The sequence below is a fragment of the Argiope bruennichi genome, chromosome 5, assembly GCF_947563725.1.
Source record: "Argiope bruennichi chromosome 5, qqArgBrue1.1, whole genome shotgun sequence".
In the NCBI taxonomy this organism is placed as follows: domain Eukaryota; kingdom Metazoa; phylum Arthropoda; class Arachnida; order Araneae; family Araneidae; genus Argiope; species Argiope bruennichi.
Genome location: NC_079155.1, coordinates 46,725,096 through 46,747,765, shown reverse-complemented (window position 1 = coordinate 46,747,765; position 22,670 = coordinate 46,725,096). Strand labels below are relative to the sequence as shown.

General features: G+C 30.4%; 1 protein-coding gene across 1 annotated transcript; it reads left to right on the top strand.

Annotated features, from left to right (window-relative positions):
* The first annotated feature begins 3,138 nt into the window (after window positions 1-3,138).
* On the top strand, window positions 3,139-14,338 carry LOC129968896 (regulator of nonsense transcripts 3A-like). Its single transcript, XM_056083227.1, has 8 exons — window positions 3,139-3,194; window positions 3,803-3,899; window positions 8,633-8,740; window positions 8,857-8,963; window positions 11,606-11,712; window positions 11,808-11,903; window positions 13,261-13,329; window positions 13,760-14,338. The coding sequence occupies exons 2-8, from the start codon at window positions 3,816-3,818 to the stop codon at window positions 13,888-13,890; spliced, it is 702 nt and encodes a 233-aa protein (XP_055939202.1). The 5' UTR covers window positions 3,139-3,194; window positions 3,803-3,815; the 3' UTR covers window positions 13,891-14,338.
* The last annotated feature ends 8,332 nt before the right edge of the window (window positions 14,339-22,670 follow it).

The following is a 22,670-nucleotide window of genomic DNA, read 5'->3' as shown; positions in this document are numbered from 1 at the left end:
TTACTTTTCAACACATTCACAGATTTTTCCTTTTCTGCTTTGTTCGGGAACTTCCATTGGACAGATCGTATCGATTGTTACTTTCTATCGTAATCCAAAACTTGTAATCGGAATATCACCAGTAAAATCGTATCAAGGATTTAATTCAACCCCCTCTTTGAAAAGTATTAATCACTGGTATTTGAGACTTGAGATGCATAATCCACGATTTTTTGAATAACAAATAATATTGCTATTGTTATTTTTAAATATGTGTTCCAAATATCTGTTATTTCAACCATATTATTAATCAAAATTTATTACTTAATAATAAATAAAATTTTTTTACATTTTAATTAATACTTAATTTACTAATTTAAGTAACGTGTGATTGAATTAATTTATCTGTTTCAGCTTACTTCTTAAATTTTTTTTTTCTCAAAACTATTTATTTAATTTATTTATTAGAGTGAACCATTTTCTGGAAAAGATGAGTTAAAAATATATGTCATTTCTTTAAAATGTTTACTTTAGTCCTATATTCTACCAATAGAAGGCGCCAGCAATAAACAGAGTACATGTAATCAAAGTCAATCATGCCACAAGCAGTAAAAAATGATTTGTATGGAATAGTGCATCATCAAATGCGAATATCGGAAAGTCAAGGTCACTCTCATTAAGTGGAGCAGCGATTTCAAACTTACCAGTGAAATCACCGCTCCGATAAATTTCAGGGATATACAATTCAATGATACGATACGATAATTCCAATAACCGGTCCGTTCACTTTTCAATCCAATCACAGATTTCTTTCGAGAGCTTCCATTGGACAGATCGTATCGATTGTTACTGTCCAGTGAAGTCACCGCTCCGGCAAATTTCAGTGATATCGTATCGATTGTTACTTTCTATCGTGATCCAAAACCTGTAATCGAAATATCACCAGTAAGATCGTATCAAGGATTTGAATCACACTCCTCTTTGAAAAGTATTGTTACGAATCTGTGATGCTGCTTCCCGGCGTGGCAGGTTCCATGGGGGTCCCGGAGCTTGGCGACCGTTTGGAGCCAAAATGGATTGTGCCCGAGGCATCGAGGGTTTTCCCGGACCGTCCAGTGGGGGCCGAGTGTGCCTCGGGCGTTCCTGGTTGGTTGGGGGGCTTCTGGTCCGGCCTCCTGGGACCTGTAAAGGGAGAAGCCTGCGGCTGCCGCAGTGGTCATGAACCAGATTGGAGAGTGGTCGGAAGCGACAGGGGGGGAGTAGTCGTGATCGACGGTGAAGTGTGGCCTTCCAGAGATAAGCGGAGCAGCGACGGAGTCAAGCTAGTGCTGAACTAAGCTGTGCGCTACAGTCTGCAGTAGATTCTTGTTGTATGCTGCACGTCTCGGCTGAAGATAATCGTCTTCTGTGCTGTATATAGTTGTCGTCTTTGTGCTGTCCTGTGTGTCTTCGTGTAAATAAACGTCATTGTTTCATTTTCTACTGCCGCCTGCTGATTGAGTGTTCTCCACACTATATAACTCCCACTATCCAAACGAACCTAGGAAATTTCGTAACAGTATTGATCACTTGTATTTGTGACTTTATGATATTGGTTAAGTAATAAACGCTCATAAAATATTCGTCATCCCTAATGCAAGAGCTTATGTAAAAAATATTTTTGCCTGCTGCTGGTATGGGCTTTCCTTTTTGTTTTCATAATTGGTTATTTTATGTTTTATTTTGTGTTATTATTTGGTTATTTTATGTTATTGTATTTTTGCTTATCAGTGGCCCTATTCTTTTAATTTATTATCTTGTTTACTTTTCTGGAAAAATGGTGCATCTCTTAAGCCTAATTTCAGGGCATTTTCAGGTCAGGAGGAATCAATAATTTTTTTATTGGACATTTTGGTCTGTATTTCCTCACAGAAAAAATCCCCTTTTTTAAATCCCTTCCTGAGGGTGCATCTCTTAAGCCTAATTTCAGGGGATTTTCAGGTCACGAGGAATCAATAATTTTTTTATTGGACTTTTTTCTGTATTTCCTCACAAAAAAAACCCTTTTTTAAATCCCTTTCTGAGGGTGATCCTTAAGAAAGTCTTCAGGCCGGATTCTTATTTTATTTGGTTTAATTTTGATACTTTTTTCCTATTAACTTGGTATTTATTACTCTTATACATATATATTTAAATATATTTAAAATTGGCAACATTAAGTAAAAATTAGCGATATCATTAGGGATGACGAATATTTTACGAGCGGTTATTACGCAACCAATATCAAAAAGTCACAATTTCCAGTGATCAATACTTTTAAAAGAGGGGTGTGATTCAAATATTTGATGATGCACTATTCCATACAAATCGTTTTTAATTGCTTATGAATTAACTTTGCATATATTCCGTTTAATGCTGGCGCCATCTATTGGTAGAAAATAGAACCAAAGTAAACAATTTAAAGAAATGTCATATATATTTAATTCAAATTTTTAAGAAAATGGTTTACTCGAATAAAGAAATTAAATAAATAGTTTTGAAAAAAAGTCAAATTTAAGAAGTAAGCTGAAATAGATAAATTAATTTAATCACACGTTACTTAAATTAGTAAATTAGGTATTAATTACAATTAATAAATTTTATATTTAATATTAGGTAATAATTTTTTATTAATATTATGGTTAAAATAACAGAAATTTTTCAGAAATATTTAAATATAACAATTCCAAAATTATTTGTTATTAAAAAAAAACGTGGATTATGCATGTCTACATATCATATCATTAGGACAAAAGGACATTTTTTTTTTTATTAGAACGAGAAAAATCCGCCTTTGTGGAATTTTATTTCTTGAATTTCTCGTTGGGAAATGCCATAATTCATCTTAATTTTTATTTAATAATGAAAACTACAAAAAAAATCACGTCGTGGTACACATTCGGATCATCTAAGATGCCATATTTTGTAGTTACAGGCCGAACAGTCTGGCTCTGTAACTACTCTTTTTTTTTTAATAGAACACGACGACACACACACACACACACACAAGCAGACGTTTAATATTTCTGTACAATAATTGAAATGCATTTTCTTACATTCTCATATCCAAGCAAATCTAATAATAACAGGAGTAGTTGAGCAACAACTCAACTCTAATATCAAACCAACGTGCATTTGTTTGTAGAGCTTCACGTGGCGGGTTTGTTTGAATTATTGGTGTAGATATTTCTGCTTCGGTAATTATAATTTGAATTGATTTTAAATATTTTTGCTAATTTTTATTTCAATAATCTTTTTTATTTTACTTTATTTCCACTGGTAGTTGTAGTTTACAATTCTTTTGCATTTAGGATTTTCAAATTACCGATTTCGGTAAAGTATTTGCAAAGTTGGAATGTATTGCACATATTTTCATTTCAAATGATATTAGTTGATGGCAGTATCGATTATGCTTATTAAAGCATTAGGACGCATTTAAATAGCATTTACTTTAATTTACATATCATTTTTTATGAGGGCTTGCACTCCATGCATTTTTGAAAGAAATAGTGTTAACATTAGTTATTTTCAAAAATAATTTCATTCTATGTGCTATTGTAAGCAATAGTACAAAATTAATTTCTTCAGTTATTTGTATAGAATTATTAGAAAGAATTCGTATTAGAATAAGTATATGAAAGAGAAAAAATCCTCTTTCTTCAATGACATTTTTCAAACTTTATTTTCTGACATTTATATAAAATGAGGTATTAGCTGTGTGGGAGATCTGTAAATTGGACGCTTTTCTTATTGCAAATATTATATATAGTTGGTTTAGAATAAATTATATTGATTTTCTTTTTAGCTTTTTTGAAAAAATGGAAGAAAGTTTTTATAGTTACCTCTTTGAAGATGAGTATTCAGCGACTGAGGATGAGGAAGAAATCCTTAATTTCCAAAAGGTAGTTTTTATTAATAATTTAGTATTAATCAACTTTTTTTTGTAATAATGAAAACAAATGTTTTGCATATATGTTCTGAAAAATTTATATAAATATGATTGGCAAGAGTTTAGAAATATGGACTACAGAAACACTTTTCTTAGGTTTCAAATTTAGAAAAATTCAGAGGTTCCTTATTAGTGATAACTTGTGAATATATTTTATAAATATATATTACATCAAGAATATATTACATGTGATTGGTAACAACTTAATTTCAGTTGGCACGAATAATTATGTGTATTCCAACATAGTTCTTCACCCCTGTAGGTTTCAAATTTTGATAGTTTAAAAGGTAGTCAATACAATGAATTCTGAAAAGAGGGTTGGCTTTACAGTTATTTCTAGATGTAGAATCCATCATCCCACGGATTCCTTAAGACGCAAGACTTGTGTTGCGAGGCCATTCTGTAGAAGGTGATTTTCTTACCCACATAGGCATAATGGCTTTATGTTGACTTAGAATGAAATTGTATTTTGCTGCAAGTAGTGTTTCTTTCAATAGTGTTTCTTTCAAAAAAGCGTGACAAGCTGCTATTCTTATGGAACTAAACATATTTTTTTAGTTCAAATATTTCTTACAGTACTAAACCTTACTTTTCTATTTTAATGTCTTCCAACAATTTTTTTCTTCGCACAAAATGGGCTGATGCAGTTTAAAAATAATCAATTCTTTGATTAACAATTTGATTATCAATTAAACTTACAATTAACAATAACTTCAATTCTTTGCTGAACCAGAATGTATGAATAAGCTATGTTTTTTAATAATCAATGCACTTGTTTGCTAAATGTATGCTTTAGATTTATTTTAAAAAAACCATCAAAGTATATAAAAAGTTATTTTTAATGTTTCAAGTATGTTAATTACTGGCTAATTTAGAATCTGGTTTATGATGGCTCTATCAATAAAAAAATTGCTTATGTCCTACATGAAGCATTAGTAAAATAAATTTTTATGAATTTCCAGAAACAAAACACTCTTATTTTTCATTATTTCAAAACTGATTCAAGGTGAATGTCAGCAATTCTGTACATAGCAGAAAACTTATTTCTGTCATAAGTGAAATTAATTGCCGACATCGATCAATACTTCTAAATAAGGAATAATTACTTAGGCCAATTTTAAAGAGTATTGAAGTAGACTGGCAAGCATTTATAAAATTCACACATTCCAGTTTCACTGAAATCTAAACAGCACTAGCTCCACTTGCTTATATAATTTAATACTCCTTCTATATCTAAGGAAATAATCTGAGAAAATAAAGAAAACTTTTCTTTTAAATATTTAAGAATTGCCAGCGTCTTTTTCAAATTCACTTTTAAAATTTACAATTTTTAATTCTATTTTTTTTCACATTTCTTCGGCTTCTAAAATATTCATTGTCTCATAAAATGTAGCATTATTTTATTGCCTTCTAAATCATTTACTGATGTTAAAATGACACATCAGCATAGCATAATTAATAAATGATCACTGGGCAAATATTAGGGTTCATTTTAAAGAAAAACATCTTTTCTTTATTGAATCCATAATTACAAATAATAATAATAATAAAAAATTTCAGTTCATTGTTATTTCCATTCCAAGCAGTCATCAATATGAGCAAGAAAGTGAAATAATTCAAAACTTTTTATAGCATAAGTGTTTTACATATTTAATTCAACAAATTAAAAAAAAGTAGACCTAATTGTAACAAGCTTTTGTCAATAACATTTGATAAAGCTAGCAAATGTAGCGATAAACATTGTTTTTTTTAGATAGGAAGAAAATTAGAATTCACTTTATTATCTCCATTTGTATTTTTTATAAAAAGAGTGTGTTCAATAAATAAGTAGAGCAATAGAAATTCAAAAATAAATTCTTTATAAAGATACTTTATAGATGTTTATAATGGCATAATTAACAAAGTTTTAAAATGAAAATTTATTTATTTTCAGGCATTTAAGAGTTATCCATTCATTTCACTGACTCGCACTCAAAAATCCTGTTTCATTATTATAGATGATGACACTACTGCTTCTAAAATTTAAAACATGCTATTATTTGTACGTTTGAGATTACCATAATTCAGTTCCTACTCTGGACAAATACTAATAAATTGCAAATGTTGATTTCTCAATACAAAAATAGTATAATAAAGATATATTTAAAAGAATAATAAGTGAATGTAAAGGTAATTTTAATTCTTCATAAAGTATTTTGAAATGTGGTGTGTGTGTGTGTGTGTGTGTGTGTGTGTGTGCGTGTGTGTGTGTATATATATATATATATATATATATATATATATATATATATATATATATATATATATATATATATAATGATATTTTAAACTCTTAATTTAATCCAAATTAATTTCCAAAGCTTTATCTTACTTTAACCCATTGTAATTTCATTCTCTTATTTCCTGATCCAATTACACTTTCTGTTTAATTAATTCAACTGACGCCTTGTAAAAATAAGGCGCCATCAGTTCCACGTGCCTAGTGAAAATGATTCCTTTGTGCCCTTATCCAAGGTCAACACGAGTATTAAATTGACACGTGGCCTGAAATCCCATGTTACATATGACTAGTGATCATATGTAACATGGTATGATTCGTCTTTCTTACTTCTGCTTTCGCTCCATGTTGTTATAGACGTGTTCTGTTTGCGCCTGCTTGTAAATTAATTATGCTTTTCCGGAATGTATATTAAAATTAATTAAAAAATGCAAAATGTCTCATATATGTCTTTGAACCTGCTTTTGCTTCAAACAAAATAAGCTTATATATATATATGCACCAACCATCAAATGAGAAATTTTGTGCATGTAGTTATTCACAGAAATTAAGCGATTGAAGTTTAAATACTGCAGAGCTTTCTTCCTATATAGTATTCCTAGAAACATCTGACTTTAATCATGCACAATAAACAAAAGCAATAAAACCTGACTTGAATAAGCAGTAATTTGTATCTAGCCTGAGAACTGATGACCACACAAGACATAGACAGGTGTAGAAAAAAATCCTGTTGGCACTTTCAGTGCATCTCTATTAAAAGACCCATGTGCTTTTACAACAGTTTTCTAGTCTCGCTGCTGTCGATTTTCGAAATGTTTTATACATAGATTGAAACCACCCAGAAGGTTAATGAAAGTAAGTTAGATATCTATAGCTTTTAAAGAAAATCAGTAATTTCTCTTATTTGAAGAAAGAAAATATGTAATTAAATTCTGTTTTACATTTATATGTAATAGATATATAATTTTCTTGAAATAATTTTCACGCTAGGATCACATTGAACGTGAATGTATTTTGAATATTGTTAACTAATTTGTATGATTACTATGGCGCTTTATATTTTTTGCTTTATTTTTATAAGATGTTGGTAAATGTGTTTATCTTACAGCAATCAATTTTATTTTTTATAAATAATATGTTTAATAATTAGCTAAATAATATAGAGTAATTTCTAAAGTAGTAAAAGAATTATCTTTAGTAAATTTCATAGTTTTGAAGAGCTATTCTGCATATCTTGGGCAATATATTGAACTGCATTAAAATTTATATATTAATTTTATAGATTACAAGAAAGCACTTAACAAAATTGATAAATTGCCCCTCGAAAATATTGAGATTCTATTGATTTCCTTGAAAATTGATCAATATTATTGAAAACCTGCGTTTTGAAATTAGAGCATATTATTGTAAATAGCACAATATTAGAAGTATTTGATATCAAAACTAGAATGAAACAGATGCATGCTAGTAACCTCGAATACTATTCATGATTCCAACCTTTATAAGGAGACAGTAATAAATAAAAAAATTTTCTTGAAAAGCAAATTTTGCTGATAGGGTTTTATTGTCTTCAAATTTGCTGATGTTAAGGAAAAAGCCAGCTTCTCGAATATTGCCAAATAGATGGATATGGAAATAAACTTTGACAAACCAAAATAATGAAAATATGTAGTGAAAGTAATGATTCACTTTTAATGAATCAAAATAATATCTATGTGACTAGCTTTATTCATATCCTGGAGTTAATGCACATGACATGAGGGCACTAATGAATATATATATATAATATAACTCAATTTAGTAAGACTCATCATTCATACAAGACAATGCATAGCAGTCCTTATTTATAGTAGTAAAGCTAGGAAATTTACTGAATCGCAAGAATGAAAATGAAATGCTTTTCAATGTATGTACCTTAAAAAGATTCTTAAAATATGTTGACAAATTAAAATTTCAAATATTAAATTGGATTATAAAACTCCTGTCAAATTATTTCCACAAAAATTTTTTTAAAAATTGAAATAGCATATGATTTATACTTAGAATGCCAGCAAATGATAATATTAAAATTGCATTGACATGGGTAAAAAACTTCTCTTCATGGACAGAGAAAGACTAAGCTCCATTATGCATATAACTGAAGCCATCTGAAGTTCTTTCAGATGGCTTCAATGGTGATATGGGTGTTACAATGATGATGATGATTCTGCCTATCATTTGACTTATTTTAATTAATATAACTTTTGTTGTAGATAATGCTTTCAGGTGGCAAGATTTAAAAGTTACACAAATAAATTAATACTGTGTATTTATATGATGAAAAAGCAGCTTGTCTTAAAGACTACTCTTGTGAAATAAATTTAATCTTTATTACATTTTTAAACTAAATGATTTTTATTTATTTTTAGATTCCCCGGCATATAAGTCGGAAAATCAAAAAAAATGCATGTGATCCTCAAATAACTGAGGATACATCTGAAAGTGAGGAAGACGAAAATATTCTTCCTTCATCAAAGGTATTTGTTAATTATCTAGCATGAATATAAATTTTTATATGCTCAATTTCTATATATTTTATTTGCAAATTATTATTATTATTATTATTTATTTTTTTTATTTTTTTTTTTTTTAGGTGGTTATACGCCATTTACCACCTGAGATGACTGGAGAATTCTTTTTCCAGCTTGTGTCTCCTTTGCCTGCCCATGACTACAAATACTTTGTAGAGGCAAGCAAGGAGTAAGTCAATTTCATTTTTATTTATTGTGTTAATTTAATGATAAACTATCTTTTTATATGCTTATTTTTTACAAAAAAACAGTTTCATTTAGAATCTCTTCTACTTCATGATCCGTTCATGTACTTGCTCTTGCTTTATTTATGCCCTGCTCCATTTATTTGATTGAATTGGCTGAAGGAATAGCTCTTGAGCTTGTAAGAATATCTGTACAATAACATAAAAATTTTAATGTTTTTATAAAACTTATGAAACCACAGAATACAAAAATAGCCTAATTAGCCTTTAAAACCTACTTATGCACTCTTGTCCATAAATTAAGGATAATGCAAGTTCAGAAAAAGAAAGAGTCAGAAGCAAAACAAATGACTTATTTGTAAAGCCTATTTATTAAACAAAAGGTAAACAGCAAAAAAGATACTATATGTTTGATATCATTAATAAAAATTGCAATTTTTTGTTCCCTGGAGCAAATTACAAAAAAAAGTATATACGAAAACCAATATTATATGGTTGGTATGATGGTTAATACATAGGTCTCCCAGATGATTCAATACATTCCGTACAACGCCTAGGCATGCTGAGTATCAAATTATTGATCTGATTTTGGGGAACATTATACCACTCATCAAGCAATGCATTCTGAAGTTCCGGTAGACATGTAGAAGGTGGTTGATGGACTGCAATTCGTCGGCCAAAGCATGCCTCACATTGCACTACTGGATTCAAGTTCTGCGAGAATGCTGGCCTGTCCAAACGGGTGATATCTTCCGATCGAAGGCATTTGTTTATGATGTTTACATAGTGAGGATGGCCGTCATTATCCATAAACACGAATTTTGCGTCCATGGTGCCCCGAAACAAACGTACATGTTCCAGAATGACGTCCCAATAGATTTGGCCTGTCATGGTTCCAATTTGAATATGCAGGTGAGTTCCGGAACCTATAATAATTCCTCCCCAAACAAGCAATCCTGCACTACCGTAACAGTCTCGTTTATTTATGTTCTGTTGGTGGTAATGGGTACCTGGCACTCTCCATATGAAAGTGTGTAGAGAATCGGACTGCAAGCTAAACCTGTACTCGTCGGAAAACATCGCACAAGCCCACTGTTGCGGTGCCCACAATGCAAGCCATCTACTCTAGTCGACAGTGAGTTTCAGCAAGTAGAACACATCTGATAGGTCTACAAGCATATAGACCAAGCTGCCCAATATCTGTACATGGTTTGTCTTGAAATTGTCGTACCAGTGGCTGACGAGGCAGGTCTGATGCTGTGCTCCGTCTGTTTCTTTTGGCAGTAACTGTCAAATACTGTTCATCATTCGGCGTTGTAACTCGGAGGCGACCTGTGCTGTAATGTCTACTCACAATACTATAATCTTGGGATCGTTTCCAAAGCCTGGAGATGACACTGGGGGATTCCAAGTTCCTCGGATACTTCCAACTGGGTACAACCACATTCCAGATGGCCGATAATTCTACCATGCAAAAAAATCATCCGAATGTGTCCTTTGTGTCATGACTGCAGTTATTGCACTGAAAGGCTTATAAAGCGCTTGCGAACAATTTTACTTCTTTGCTTGTATTCTTTATACATCACTCTCGTCCTTGTGATGTACTATCGGTATCATTTGGTGGTTTCCTGCAATTTGAATATGATTTTTGAAGATGTGTGTGGTCATTTTATGGGTGATAAATGTATTTTAGAGTTCGATTTCCGCTTGGCTCTGAACAATCCTTAATTTATGGACATGAGTGTAATTAGGAATGCAAGAATAAGCAGCTGTTATTATTTTAAAAACCAGTGTTTGTGCATAAAAGAATGAAGTTTAATTTGAAAAGAAAGAACGTAGTTTATATCTATGGCGATATAGATATTACGATTACTCCCAGATCGAAAGTATTTAGGAAAGGAAACAATGTTTTTAAAAGGTATTACATGAATGAAAAGGTATCAAATTATTATTTTTTCTTTATTATTTGCCTTGTTCTTGGACACTAATGAAAGTTATTTTCCTATTTTTAATTAGTATTTTCCCTAAACCCTAGACATTATTGCAAATTCCTAATATATAATTTCTAGTAATATTCTTAAAATTGTTAAAATTAATTCAGTTTTATAAATTTAGCTTTTTTGATCTGTTAGTTTGAAAATAAGTATTGAGATCTTACAGGTAATACTTGAATGAATTAAATATCATTTATACTTATTTGTATTAATTTTAAAACAAAATTTTCATGAAAATGCAAAAACTATAAAATTTGATACATTGCTGAGAGTTTATTTTCTATCGGAAAGTGTTGGAAATAACATTTAAATTGTTTTTATTTCTTATGTAATCATAACTTAGGTCATCTTACAATTGTTCAGATTGCAGCATCAACAATTATGCATTATTTATGTTCTAAATATTATGGAAGTTCATAATTTTTAGTTTTTTAAGTAAGCTATTTCTTATTACTTTATAATGTAAATTTTTATCATTACATTATTTTTTAATTGGAGACTAAGTATAATCGGGGATTTTAAATTACATATAAAAATATCACCTTAATATGTGAAACTTCATACATCTTTAGCTATTTATATATATATTATATATATTATAATTTAGTTCTAATTTGCTTTTTTCAAAATAGGTTCAACAAAAAAATGTATGGAACAGCATACATTAATTTTGTAAACAGGGAGGATGCTGTATTGTTTTTGAAACAATACAATGGACACATCTTCCAGTGTGGAAAAGGTAATTATATTTCTTTTGACATATTTGTTGTTAATGTTAAATATTTATTTTTACAATTATTCTTAATGCATATCTTCATGCATGTCTAATTATAGGGGCAAAGTCTAAAGCCATTGTTGAGTTTGCACCTTTTGCTAAAATTCCAAAAGGTCCTTCTTCAAAAGATCGTATTTGTGGATCAATTGATGATGGTAAGTGTTTTATAAATATAAATTGAGATTCTATCAACTCTATGATGTATGTTATTACCCAATTACAGCAACCCAAGTTTTTATAGTATATGAAGTTAGTAATTTGTTTGATCATATGCATAATATTTAAATCCATCACAGACAATCTGTATCATTAAAAAAAAAAGTAATTCAGACCTTTTAAAAACAAAGCATGGGTTAATCTTTGAGGGAGTCCTTAACAATGGAAGCTTTAGAAATTTCCCTTTTTTTCTCCCTAACTTCTGAAATCAGATGTTTTTATTATAATTTATTGATAATCTAATGCTTCCATCTATATAAGAAGTTTTTAGTGTAATAAATATTGCAAAAACTAAAATCAAACGTTAACTCTTTCAATTACATATACTTCTAATTGCAAAACTTTATCAAATAAGGTACTTAATATGGGAAAATATGTTGGTTTCTGTAGAGACTGATGACAAATAGTTACAAAAATTAAATTTTACATTACATTGGGAAAAAAAGATGACAGAAAGTAAAATGTCTTTCTTTCACTCATTCGCAAGCACATAATTTTAATTTTTTTATCTGCTAAATTGGCTGAGATATTAGAGGCTAATTATTGACTGTTTTTCCATATACCAGATTAGAATTTAAACTAATCCGTATAACAAAGTTATTAAAAGGGCAGAAATGTAATGCATTTATCAGCCTTCTTCTAAACATACTTAGATCAGTATAATTCATTTCTTCACGTAGAAGACAGAGTTTTTGAATTTTTTTATAAACATCTGCAGCATCTACATGAGATTTTATACATAAAAGAATCTAAACAATCCTATAAATAAAAATCCACAGGCATCAAAGGTGATATAAAAAGAAATTCAACATTCTTTTAACATTGTCTTGCAACTGATAGGTGGAGAAGAGAAGCACCATTTAGTTGCGATTACATTTGTAGAATTGCTATCAAACACCAAAGAATTAATCAGGTATATTTTAGCATACTTTTGTGTGAAATAGCATCAACCAAAAAGTTTTTAAAAATTGCCACAGCGCATATTTATTAAATTGTTACTGATCATGAGTTTCTTAAGAAAAGGGTGTTTTTCATTTAAAATGTGATTGTTTTAGCAATTGTTGCTTTACTCTTGATTAAAGGGGCATTTGTCTTCCAAATTACATTTTTGAGGGTTTTGAAGAGGGGTGTAGTTGCAAAATTCTAGAGACTAATGAGATGCGATTGCTCAGATACTATATGGTTACTAGTAATTATGTTGAGATATTCTCTTCACTTCATTTTTGCAAGTATTATTAATATTACTTTTGCAATAATTATAATGTAGATTTTTTCTTTATTACATTTTTATTTCAGATCCCGACTACCTAGAGTTTTTGGAAAGCTTGAAGACAAAAAATGCAGAAATATCAAAAGAGGATGAAGGTATATTTCTTTATGTAATCTGTTTTGATCATTAATTAAATATATTTATATAAAAGAATGATAATGTTTTTCATTTTTGAGCATTTAAAAACATTTTTAGCGTTACAGTTTTTCCATCATACTTATTATTATTACTGCTATGCAGCAATGTTAGTTTTCACTGTGATTATATCAAAAAGATTTTATATATTAAAATTAAACATTTTTATAATTTTAATTTAATTGTACTTTTAATAATTCATAACATTTTGTGTGCACCTATTTAACAAAGAATGTAATTTGTATGTGTATGTGTGAGTATACAATGCTGTGCTTTTTATTATTTCATTTTTTCTGAGATTGTAGTTAATATTATAAATCATCTGATTGTGATATACGTTTAGAGTAAATTTTAAAATATGTCTAATACATTTTACTGTTTGTGTTGCAGTTGAAAAAGCTGCTTCCAGAACCTTCGATCCACTCGTTAATTACATTAACACACAGAGATCTGAGCGTGTTGTCAGGAGGAAATACAAACATCCTCAGAAACATTATCGAAACTGGTGGCCAAAATACTGATCAATGATGGTTAATGGGGACACATTACATTCTTAATTTTTTTAAAGCTTTATTTAAAGTATTATTGAAATTATTTTGATTATATTTTTTAACATTAAATATCACTTAACTCATTTTTTTTTTTTTTTTCAATTCTGTATCTTATTGAAAAACAGTATTTTAGTTGAAATTTTTTTTTAATTCTTTTAATTTTATTTATTTGCTTCAGGTCATCATTAGCATTAATCTATACAATAGGGATTTAATATAATGCAGTCAGTATTTCTGTCAAACGAACTGATTGCCGAAGGTGGCTAGTTGTAAATAAATATCAAATAATTTATTAAATACACCACTTTCAAATTTTGACACAATGAGTAAAAATAAAAGTTGAATAAAATTAATTAAAATAAAATAAAACTTGATATTTTGACCAATTTTCAGGTAATGTGTCTCCTAACATATCGATTGCCAGTATAGATAGTTTTCAATATATCTTTAGAATTGTCATTTTTATTGAGTGTAAATATTATGAATATTTTAGTCGCACTTTTTTTGTTTTATTTATAAAGATTTTTTTTGTGCATGTTTATTTATTTTATTTATTGTATATATATTCAGTTGAAGATCAAATTGTAAATTTATTTTTGTATCATGTGCTCAAACTGTAATCTTATTTTTGTATTTTGTGTGCTCAAACTTTGAGCTTATTTTTTGTATCATGTGTGCTCAAACTGTGAGCATATTTTTATATCATGTGTGCTTAAATTGTGAGCTTGTTTTTATATCATATGTTCTTTAATTGTGAGCTTATTTTTTTTTAATACTGTAATCAAATTATGAGCATACTTTTATAATCAGTATTTTCTATATGTTTTTAAGGAATAAAATGATTTTTAACTCTTTTTTTGTTTTATTTAATGTTTGAATATTCTATTTCTAAATATACAGTGGATATACATTATAAATTTTATCCCCATCATGTTAAAATTTCTTTTGTTTTGAATTAGGAAACACTATTATATAAACTGGGTTTGTAATTCCTGGACAGAAAAAATATTTTTCAAAAATTCTTGACTTGGAAAAAAGAACATTTTTTGTATGTTTTTTTTGTTTATAAATTGCATGTAATGTTTGATAAAAATAACATAAATGATTTGATTTTTCCTCAGTTCCTTACCAACTCAGCAAAAATTTCATATCTTATGGATATATAAATACAGTACACTCCCGATTATCCGCGGAATTGGGTGGCGCGGCCGCCGCGGATAACAAAAATCGCGGATAATCCGAAAAAAGCTGAAAACGGGTATAGCAAAAGAGAAAACAGTCATTCCAACTTTGAAAAATCGTTTTATGTACAATAAAACGTAAAATAAACAATAGGAAATGTTTAACTAGCGCTTTCTATTTTATTATCACTCAAAACTAAACTTTAATGCATTTTGCTAATAAAAACAGAAAAGTGCTTTGTACTTACGAGAGGCGTCAAAGATACACAGAAAAATTAATACATATGTACTGTTTTTTTATTATGTAATTACAAAAGCATAACTGTAAAGCTACACCTTTTTGAAGAAATCAGTCATTTGTGTTTGCTTCTTGCTTTGGAATCATTTTCTCTTTGCTTGGAGCAAAAAAAAAAAAAACTTAGTGCGGCAGGCGTGGATAATTGGGAGTCTGCTGTATTATGTAACATTCGTTTTCGTTTGATATTGCTAGTAATTGTGCAGGAATTTTATCTGAATAATGGTTCTGCAATTCAAATTAATTTGATCATTTTATTGACGAAATAAAATTGTAGTTATTTGGAATATATAAATATTTTTTTTGTATTGAAATTAAATTTTTTCTTCAACATTTTGTTCTGGAAAGAAGTTAAAATATTAAGAAGCTGAAATTCTGTAATTAAATTGAACTGGATATAAAATTTTTATGATAATAAAAAGCGTTTAAAGCCTCATACTTAAAGCATACAGAATCAAAATAGAGGGGGGGGGGTGCATTTTTAGATACACTAATTTGCCACTGATACCTTTTAGCCAATATATTTTAAGACATCCTTACATTATTTTTCAATGTTCTAATATTATGAAGATATTGTGACTATGTCATTGGATATTTTAATCGGGATTAGATTCCTATTTTATTTCTCATGTTGATTAAATTTACACAAATAATGTGAAGTTGTGCACAACTCTGAGTTGAAATTTGTATGTGTAGCCATGTGGCAATTTGGGGTAGTTTTACCACTTTTAATGCTATTGGCTCTTTCATTTTTGCCCAATTACTATTTGATGATGAAAGGTTCAACAATGGGGGGGGGGGATCTTGGACAACTCTGAAAAGTTTCTCCTATATAAACAATATATTCTAATATTTGATATGGAATATATAATATTTGATTGGAAAGACTAACATACAGAACAATCAAGCAGAATGGAATCTTATTCCATTTTGCAATAAATGCATTTATGTTGGATGAATTTGATGAACAAGAAGTAAAGTTTTTACTATCAAGTAGTGACTTCAATCACCTAACTTGGCTCCAATTGATTAGTGACTGTGGGATTATTTAAAGTCGCTTATGTACCAGTCTTCCCATTCATACTAGTGCAAATTAAAGATGCTCTGCAAATCCTTGTTGGAATAATAGAAACAGACATGCTGAACCTCTCATCTGTCGTAGTTATGATTTGCCCTACTACTCTATATTGTTTAGTGGAAACCATATTGAACACTTTTGACTTAAATTAATGTAATGAATCATTGTTTTCTTAATGGTTTACATCATTCTCTTTTAGTGGCTTTTGAAATTGCCACATTTTTGCTATTAAAAAAAGCCAATGAGATTTTTTTAAAAAACATTTTTCATAACAATTAGGGTTGTCAGCAAGAAATGAGTGCCCAGGTGTTTATTTTTTGTAAGGATACTTGTGTATTTCATAGTATAGTGAATAATGAAAATGAAAAATTTTCATTTAAAAGAAAATTATTTTAAATTTCATCTTAATAAAAATGTTGCAAATTATGCATAAAATTAGGTTTAAAAAATATTATAGATAGCGTAATATTTTTAATAATAAGCTAGCGTAAAAATTATTTTTGTAAGATGATAATTTATATGGAAGGTAAGTGGAGAAGATATTAAAAACTGGATTTATTTTTACCTTTTTTTAATTCCTTTTAAAACGTTAATAAATGGCCGTTTTATTGTCCCTGAAGAACACACAGGCCAAATTTCATCAAGATCGGTCAAAAATTGTAGATTTATGTTAAAAGACATGCAAACAAGGATTCATCTTTTTATATGTTATGGTCAATGCAATAAATTTATTATTTTAATAATAAGCAGTAAAACTGATAGGTTATTAGCAACAACTGCTGTTAATAATAACCGGTTAAATATAATGAACCGATTCATCATTTTTTTGTTTATATATCTTAGTAATAGTGACGAATGTGTGTGTGTATTGACACTCTACTGGCCAGACTTTTTTACTTACTATTACTGTTGAGACTCTACCTGAATTTCATTTCATTCAGTCGTTTCTCCGCTAATAAGATTCAAAGATGTGGGATCGTAATGTGAAATAATCCACTCGTTATTAATCCGACTCCATTTTATTATCTATCTAAATTACAATTCTATTTACATGCTATATTTATATTTAGTTGCCATATACAAAAACATACATTGGTTTCGCGCGCAGTTAATTCTGATTTTAGAGTTGTAAAAGCAAGTTATAGCTCTAGTATGATTAAAGTTAAAATTAGTTTTTAGCCAAAGGCGCTCGTAACATCCTCCCACCTTTTGATTTTTAAATTAGGAGGTTACAAAATCAAAATTAACAAAATATTGCATTCAAAATATTTAGAAATCAAAACATGAAATGCACATATTTGAAAAGTACATAATAAAGTTTAAAAGTTAGTTAAAACGTGAAGGTTTAACCACTTTTCTTCCACTTCTAGTTTTTGTTTCATAGTCGTTATTTTCCGAGCTCGGGATTTCGATTTCTTCATACGAAGCAACCGGTTCGTTTTTTCTCGCACCCACAGGATCGTCATTGTCTAATTCCAAGGGGTATAAACGTTGCACTGGACGCACAAGTTCCCCACTCGCTGTTTTCAGCTTCACTACTCGGATGCAGCCATCTTTCCCAAGAAACACTTCGATTACCAATCCCAAAGGCCAGTCTAGTCGCTTTTTGATATCACTTTCAATTATAACAATATCTCCCACTTGCACTTGTCTAGATTCCTTTCCTTTTGGCTTCTTCTGGAAGTTTCAACCACTGTGGGCCCTCCCACCATCTCGATTTCAAAAATCCTTGGATTGAACAACCACGGGAAGGGAGATCAGCAGGATTGCAAGTGCCTGGGAGATGCTTCCAAGCATCCTTTGAAGAAAGACTTCTTATTTCTTCTACTCTGTTATTCACGAACGTACCCCAATGATCTTCTTTTTGAATCCAATGAAGAGCAACAGAAGAATCTGTCCAATAAAAAGTAGGTACGTCTCTCAAAGACATAGAATTTTTAATATCTGAAGTTAACCTAGCTCCAATGCAGCATGCTAGTAATTCTAGACGAGGTATTGTAATAACCTTTAAAGGTGCTACTCTACTTTTTGCCTCTATAAAATATATTTTGACTTCCTCTCCCAAGGTATTTCTCAAAAATACGACAGTACTGTATGCAACTTTGCTGGCATCACAAAAGGTATGAAGACTTAGTCCTTCTGTGCAGCCATTGATCTTTACACACCTAGGGATCTTAACTTCAGACAGCAATTTCAAATCAACAATCAAAGTTTTGAATTTTTTCTGAATGTCATCTGGTAGAATTTCATCCCACCCTAAGTTTCTTTTCCAAATATTTTGCACTAAGAGTTTTAAACATATTGTCACAGGACATAAAAATCCAAGTGGATCAAATATCTTTTGAGACGTTGACAGAATATTTCTTTTACTGCAAACATCAAAATTAAATTCTGTATTTTGTAAATCACAGAAAAGGAAATCTTCATTTGTATTCCATAACAGTCCAAGTACTGAGGTTGGAACAGTTGGCTCGTCCCGACTTAGGTCCCTTGTATATTCCCAACCTCGAAGATCAAAACAAGCCTTGGAAAGCAACAGCTTTGCTTCTTGAATGAATCGGGTAAGATCATCTTCATTGCGCACGGATGTCACACAGTTATCTACATAAAAGGAATTCTTCAATATTTCGGAGGTTTCAGGAAAGCACTCTTTACTTTCCTCTAGATGATTCATCAAAACCGCTGCCAAGAGGAAAGGACTACAAGTGAGGCCAAAAACAAGACGGCGGTGACGAAGTATCTCAAATTTTCTTGTTTCGTAATCTTTCCACCAAAGAAATCGCAAAACATCTTGATCCTCTTTTGCAATTGAGATTTGAAGAAAGGCTTTTTTAATATCAGAAATTACCCCAATGTTATTTTGTCTGAATTTTCTTAAAATGGGTGGAATTTGCTCTATTAAATTTGGTCCCTTTTCCAGACAGTCATTTAAGGACGGAACTTTCTTAACTCGACAAGAAGCGTCAAACACTGGACGTACTTTGGTTGATGAGTTTTCCTTAAAAACACCTCGGTGCGGCAAATAATAACTTGGATTTCCTTCCTCTATTTTGGGCACTTTCTCTATTATATTTTCCTCAAGCCATTCTTCAAAAACAGCCTCATATTCTGCATATTTCTTTTCATCTTTTAACTTTTGTGAAGTACGGATACAACGTTGTTCAGCTGTGGATCTATTGTCTTGTAGAATTTCTTTTGCTTCTATCCAAGGTAGCTTAACTATGTATCTGCCCTTTTCATCTCTATCCACTGCTTTCATAAAATGATCCATTGCGTTTCTTTTCATTTCTTCTTTAGATTTAGTTTCAACTGGATCCATAATACCTAAAGTTTCTAATTTCCAAAGATCAGAGATAGAGCTATTTTGTATTAGCATTGAAGTCACCAGTTCAGCGGAAGTATTTTCCTCTTTTCCTCCAAAAACTTTACCCATGATCAGCCAGCCTAATTTTGTTTCATATGCTACTAATCCACATTTCAGAGCATATATATTTCCTGAGAATAACTGTCCGCAAAAGTCAGCTCCTATCAGCAATTCAATGTCCGGACAATCTTTGCCTTGATCAGAGAGTATTATATTCTTTTTCTTCAACTCCTTTTGCCAATTTCCTTTGTGGATCCGAGGTATTTTTCCGCATATAATTGGTTGATCGAGGACTTGCATATCGTAAGTGAATCCCGTATTCAAATTCTGAAGGGTTATTTCATATAGTCCATGATCTTGTTTTTCTAACGTAGATCCACCAAATACCGAATGTATGATATTTTTAACTTCAATGGGCCTCAGATTCATTTCTTTAATTGTTTTCTCTAATAAGTATGATCGCTGCGAACCACTGTCAATAAGAGCTCGTACTCTGCGTGTTTTTCCTTCTGCTTTAATATTAACTTGCAATGTTTGAAGGAGAACTTCTTCAGCAGCACACTGATTGGATAAATTGACATTTAGATTCTCTTCCACCTCAGGTGTTTTGACTTTTGGTTTGTTTGTTGGCAGATCTGGACACATCAAAGTCCAATGCCTCTTATTACAAAGCAGGCACTGTACATTTGACTTGCAAATTCTTGACCTATGGCCAGGCTTTAAACAAGTGAAGCAGCATTTTTTATTTTCCAAAATCTTTTGTTTCTTTTCAAAATCAAATTTTTTGGCATAGTAACATTCTTTGCTTTCGTGAGGTTTTTCACAAAAAACGCAGATGGTAGTATGTTTTCTTTTTTCTGTACCTCCTGAAAACAAATCTGTAGCAGTAGCCACAGAATCAGAATTCCTCTCCTTACACACCTTAGGTGCAAATCCTGATTTCGCTAAGCGAATTCTTTCCTCACCTTCTATTTCTGTTTTCAGAAAGAGTAATAAGTTTTTCAGTTTTTCTGAATAAGCATTGCTTTCCGGGTCATGATTTGCTATTATAATTGGATTACGCAGCCATACCCTGAAAATATCTTCAGGTATGCAGGATTCCACCAGGGGGAAAAGCATTGCTGAATACTTGTCTGATGTTAAACCAATTGATTCTAGAGCTCTTAAGTAAGTTTCTAATTTATCATAAATTTGCGACGTGCTTAATTTCCTTTTAGCTTCTGAAGCATTTATTATAACTAATTTTAGTAGCTCACGAACGTAGTATTCAATAAGCAACTCATCCTTTCCGAAACGCGATTTTAAACTTTCTATTGCCTTGCAATAATTCGCATTTGTTGGAGGATAACTGTCTATAATTTCCCGAGCTCTAGTTCCTTCACTTACACATTGGATCAAATATTGAAATTTGTCTTCATTTTCTAATTTATCATCATCATGAATACGCTTAAATTGACTCCAGAAAGCCAGCCAATTCTTAATTTCACCGTTAAATTTAACGAGTTCTATTTTAGGTAACTTAAGTTTTCGTTTAATTCTAGGAGAAACAGAACCAACGCCTTCCTTTTCAGCGTAAGAAAGTTTAGTCAAATATATGTCCACATTTACTTTCGCATCAATCATTTTTGTGCTGTATTCTTCGATTTTCATATACTCATCTTCATACTTTTCGGTATCCGAATTTTCCAGAAGAAAACTACATATTTCATTATCTAATTTGGCCAAATCCGAATAAATTCGTTCCAAATTGCCGAAAAGTGATTTAATCTCTTTTTCCTGAGGTTCATCGACCTTTAATCTTTCAATTAAAACATTATACGTTTTCGTAAAGTTAGATCTAATAGGTATTCGCTTCTTAACGGACATCTCCATTTTTATTTCACTACTTAATTCTTATTGCAAATAAAAACAGACGTACCGTATTTTTAGCAATCACGTCCGGGTTCACCACAATGTTGAGACTCTACCTGAATTTCATTTCATTCAGTCGTTTCTCCGCTAATAAGATTCAAAGATGTGGGATCGTAATGTGAAATAATCCACTCGTTATTAATCCGACTCCATTTTATTATCTATCTAAATTACAATTCTATTTACATGCTATATTTATATTTAGTTGCCATATACAAAAACATACATTGGTTTCGCGCGCAGTTAATTCTGATTTTAGAGTTGTAAAAGCAAGTTATAGCTCTAGTATGATTAAAGTTAAAATTAGTTTTTAGCCAAAGGCGCTCGTAACAATTACCAAGTTTGGCACATATATGCTTTGGAGGTTTTAACTGCGCACTTTAAAGAGATTTTGTTTGAAATTTAAATTAAACATTTTGCTGAATTTTGCAGTTTTTCCGCGAAAACTTCCAAATGATCACTGTATAAAAAATGAATTTTACGTCTTTTTAATAATAATCTATTAATCACATTAATCGTAATGCATCGATTGTGACGCAATTATTTAAATTATTATTTAAAAAGTAATTGTGTCGTGAATGTGCATAAAATAAATAATAACATAAAAGATGTATTTTAAAAACTACTTTATATGAAAGATTCATTACAGCATTTCTCATCAATGTTTTCATATATTACATGTATAAATATGTGTGATGAGTTATGTACAGTGACAAGGAAGTGTTCAAAAACATTTTGAATCAATCACAACTCAATTTTTTTCCCTAATATTGCTAACAAAAATGGTTTTGTTTTCTGTACAAAAATTCTACATTCGTTTCTTTAGACGATTTCACTCATGCGCTATTAAAAAAAGTTTGCCTTCAACTTCTTGATAGTTATTTATTTATTGTTTTTCTTCTATTAAACTGCATCGATGAT

What these genes read in the sequence shown, in the direction of transcription:
- LOC129968896 (XM_056083227.1), top strand. Translation starts at nt 3,816, where the DNA reads ATGGAAGAAAGTTTTTATAGTTACCTCTTTGAAGATGAGTATTCAGCG. An exon ending in ATATTCTTCCTTCATCAAAG is followed by an intron (nt 8,741 to 8,856) that starts GTATTTGTTAAT and finishes TTTTTTTTTTAG; the next exon opens with GTGGTTATACGCCATTTACC. An exon ending in TTTGTAGAGGCAAGCAAGGA is followed by an intron (nt 8,964 to 11,605) that starts GTAAGTCAATTT and finishes TTTTCAAAATAG; the next exon opens with GTTCAACAAAAAAATGTATG.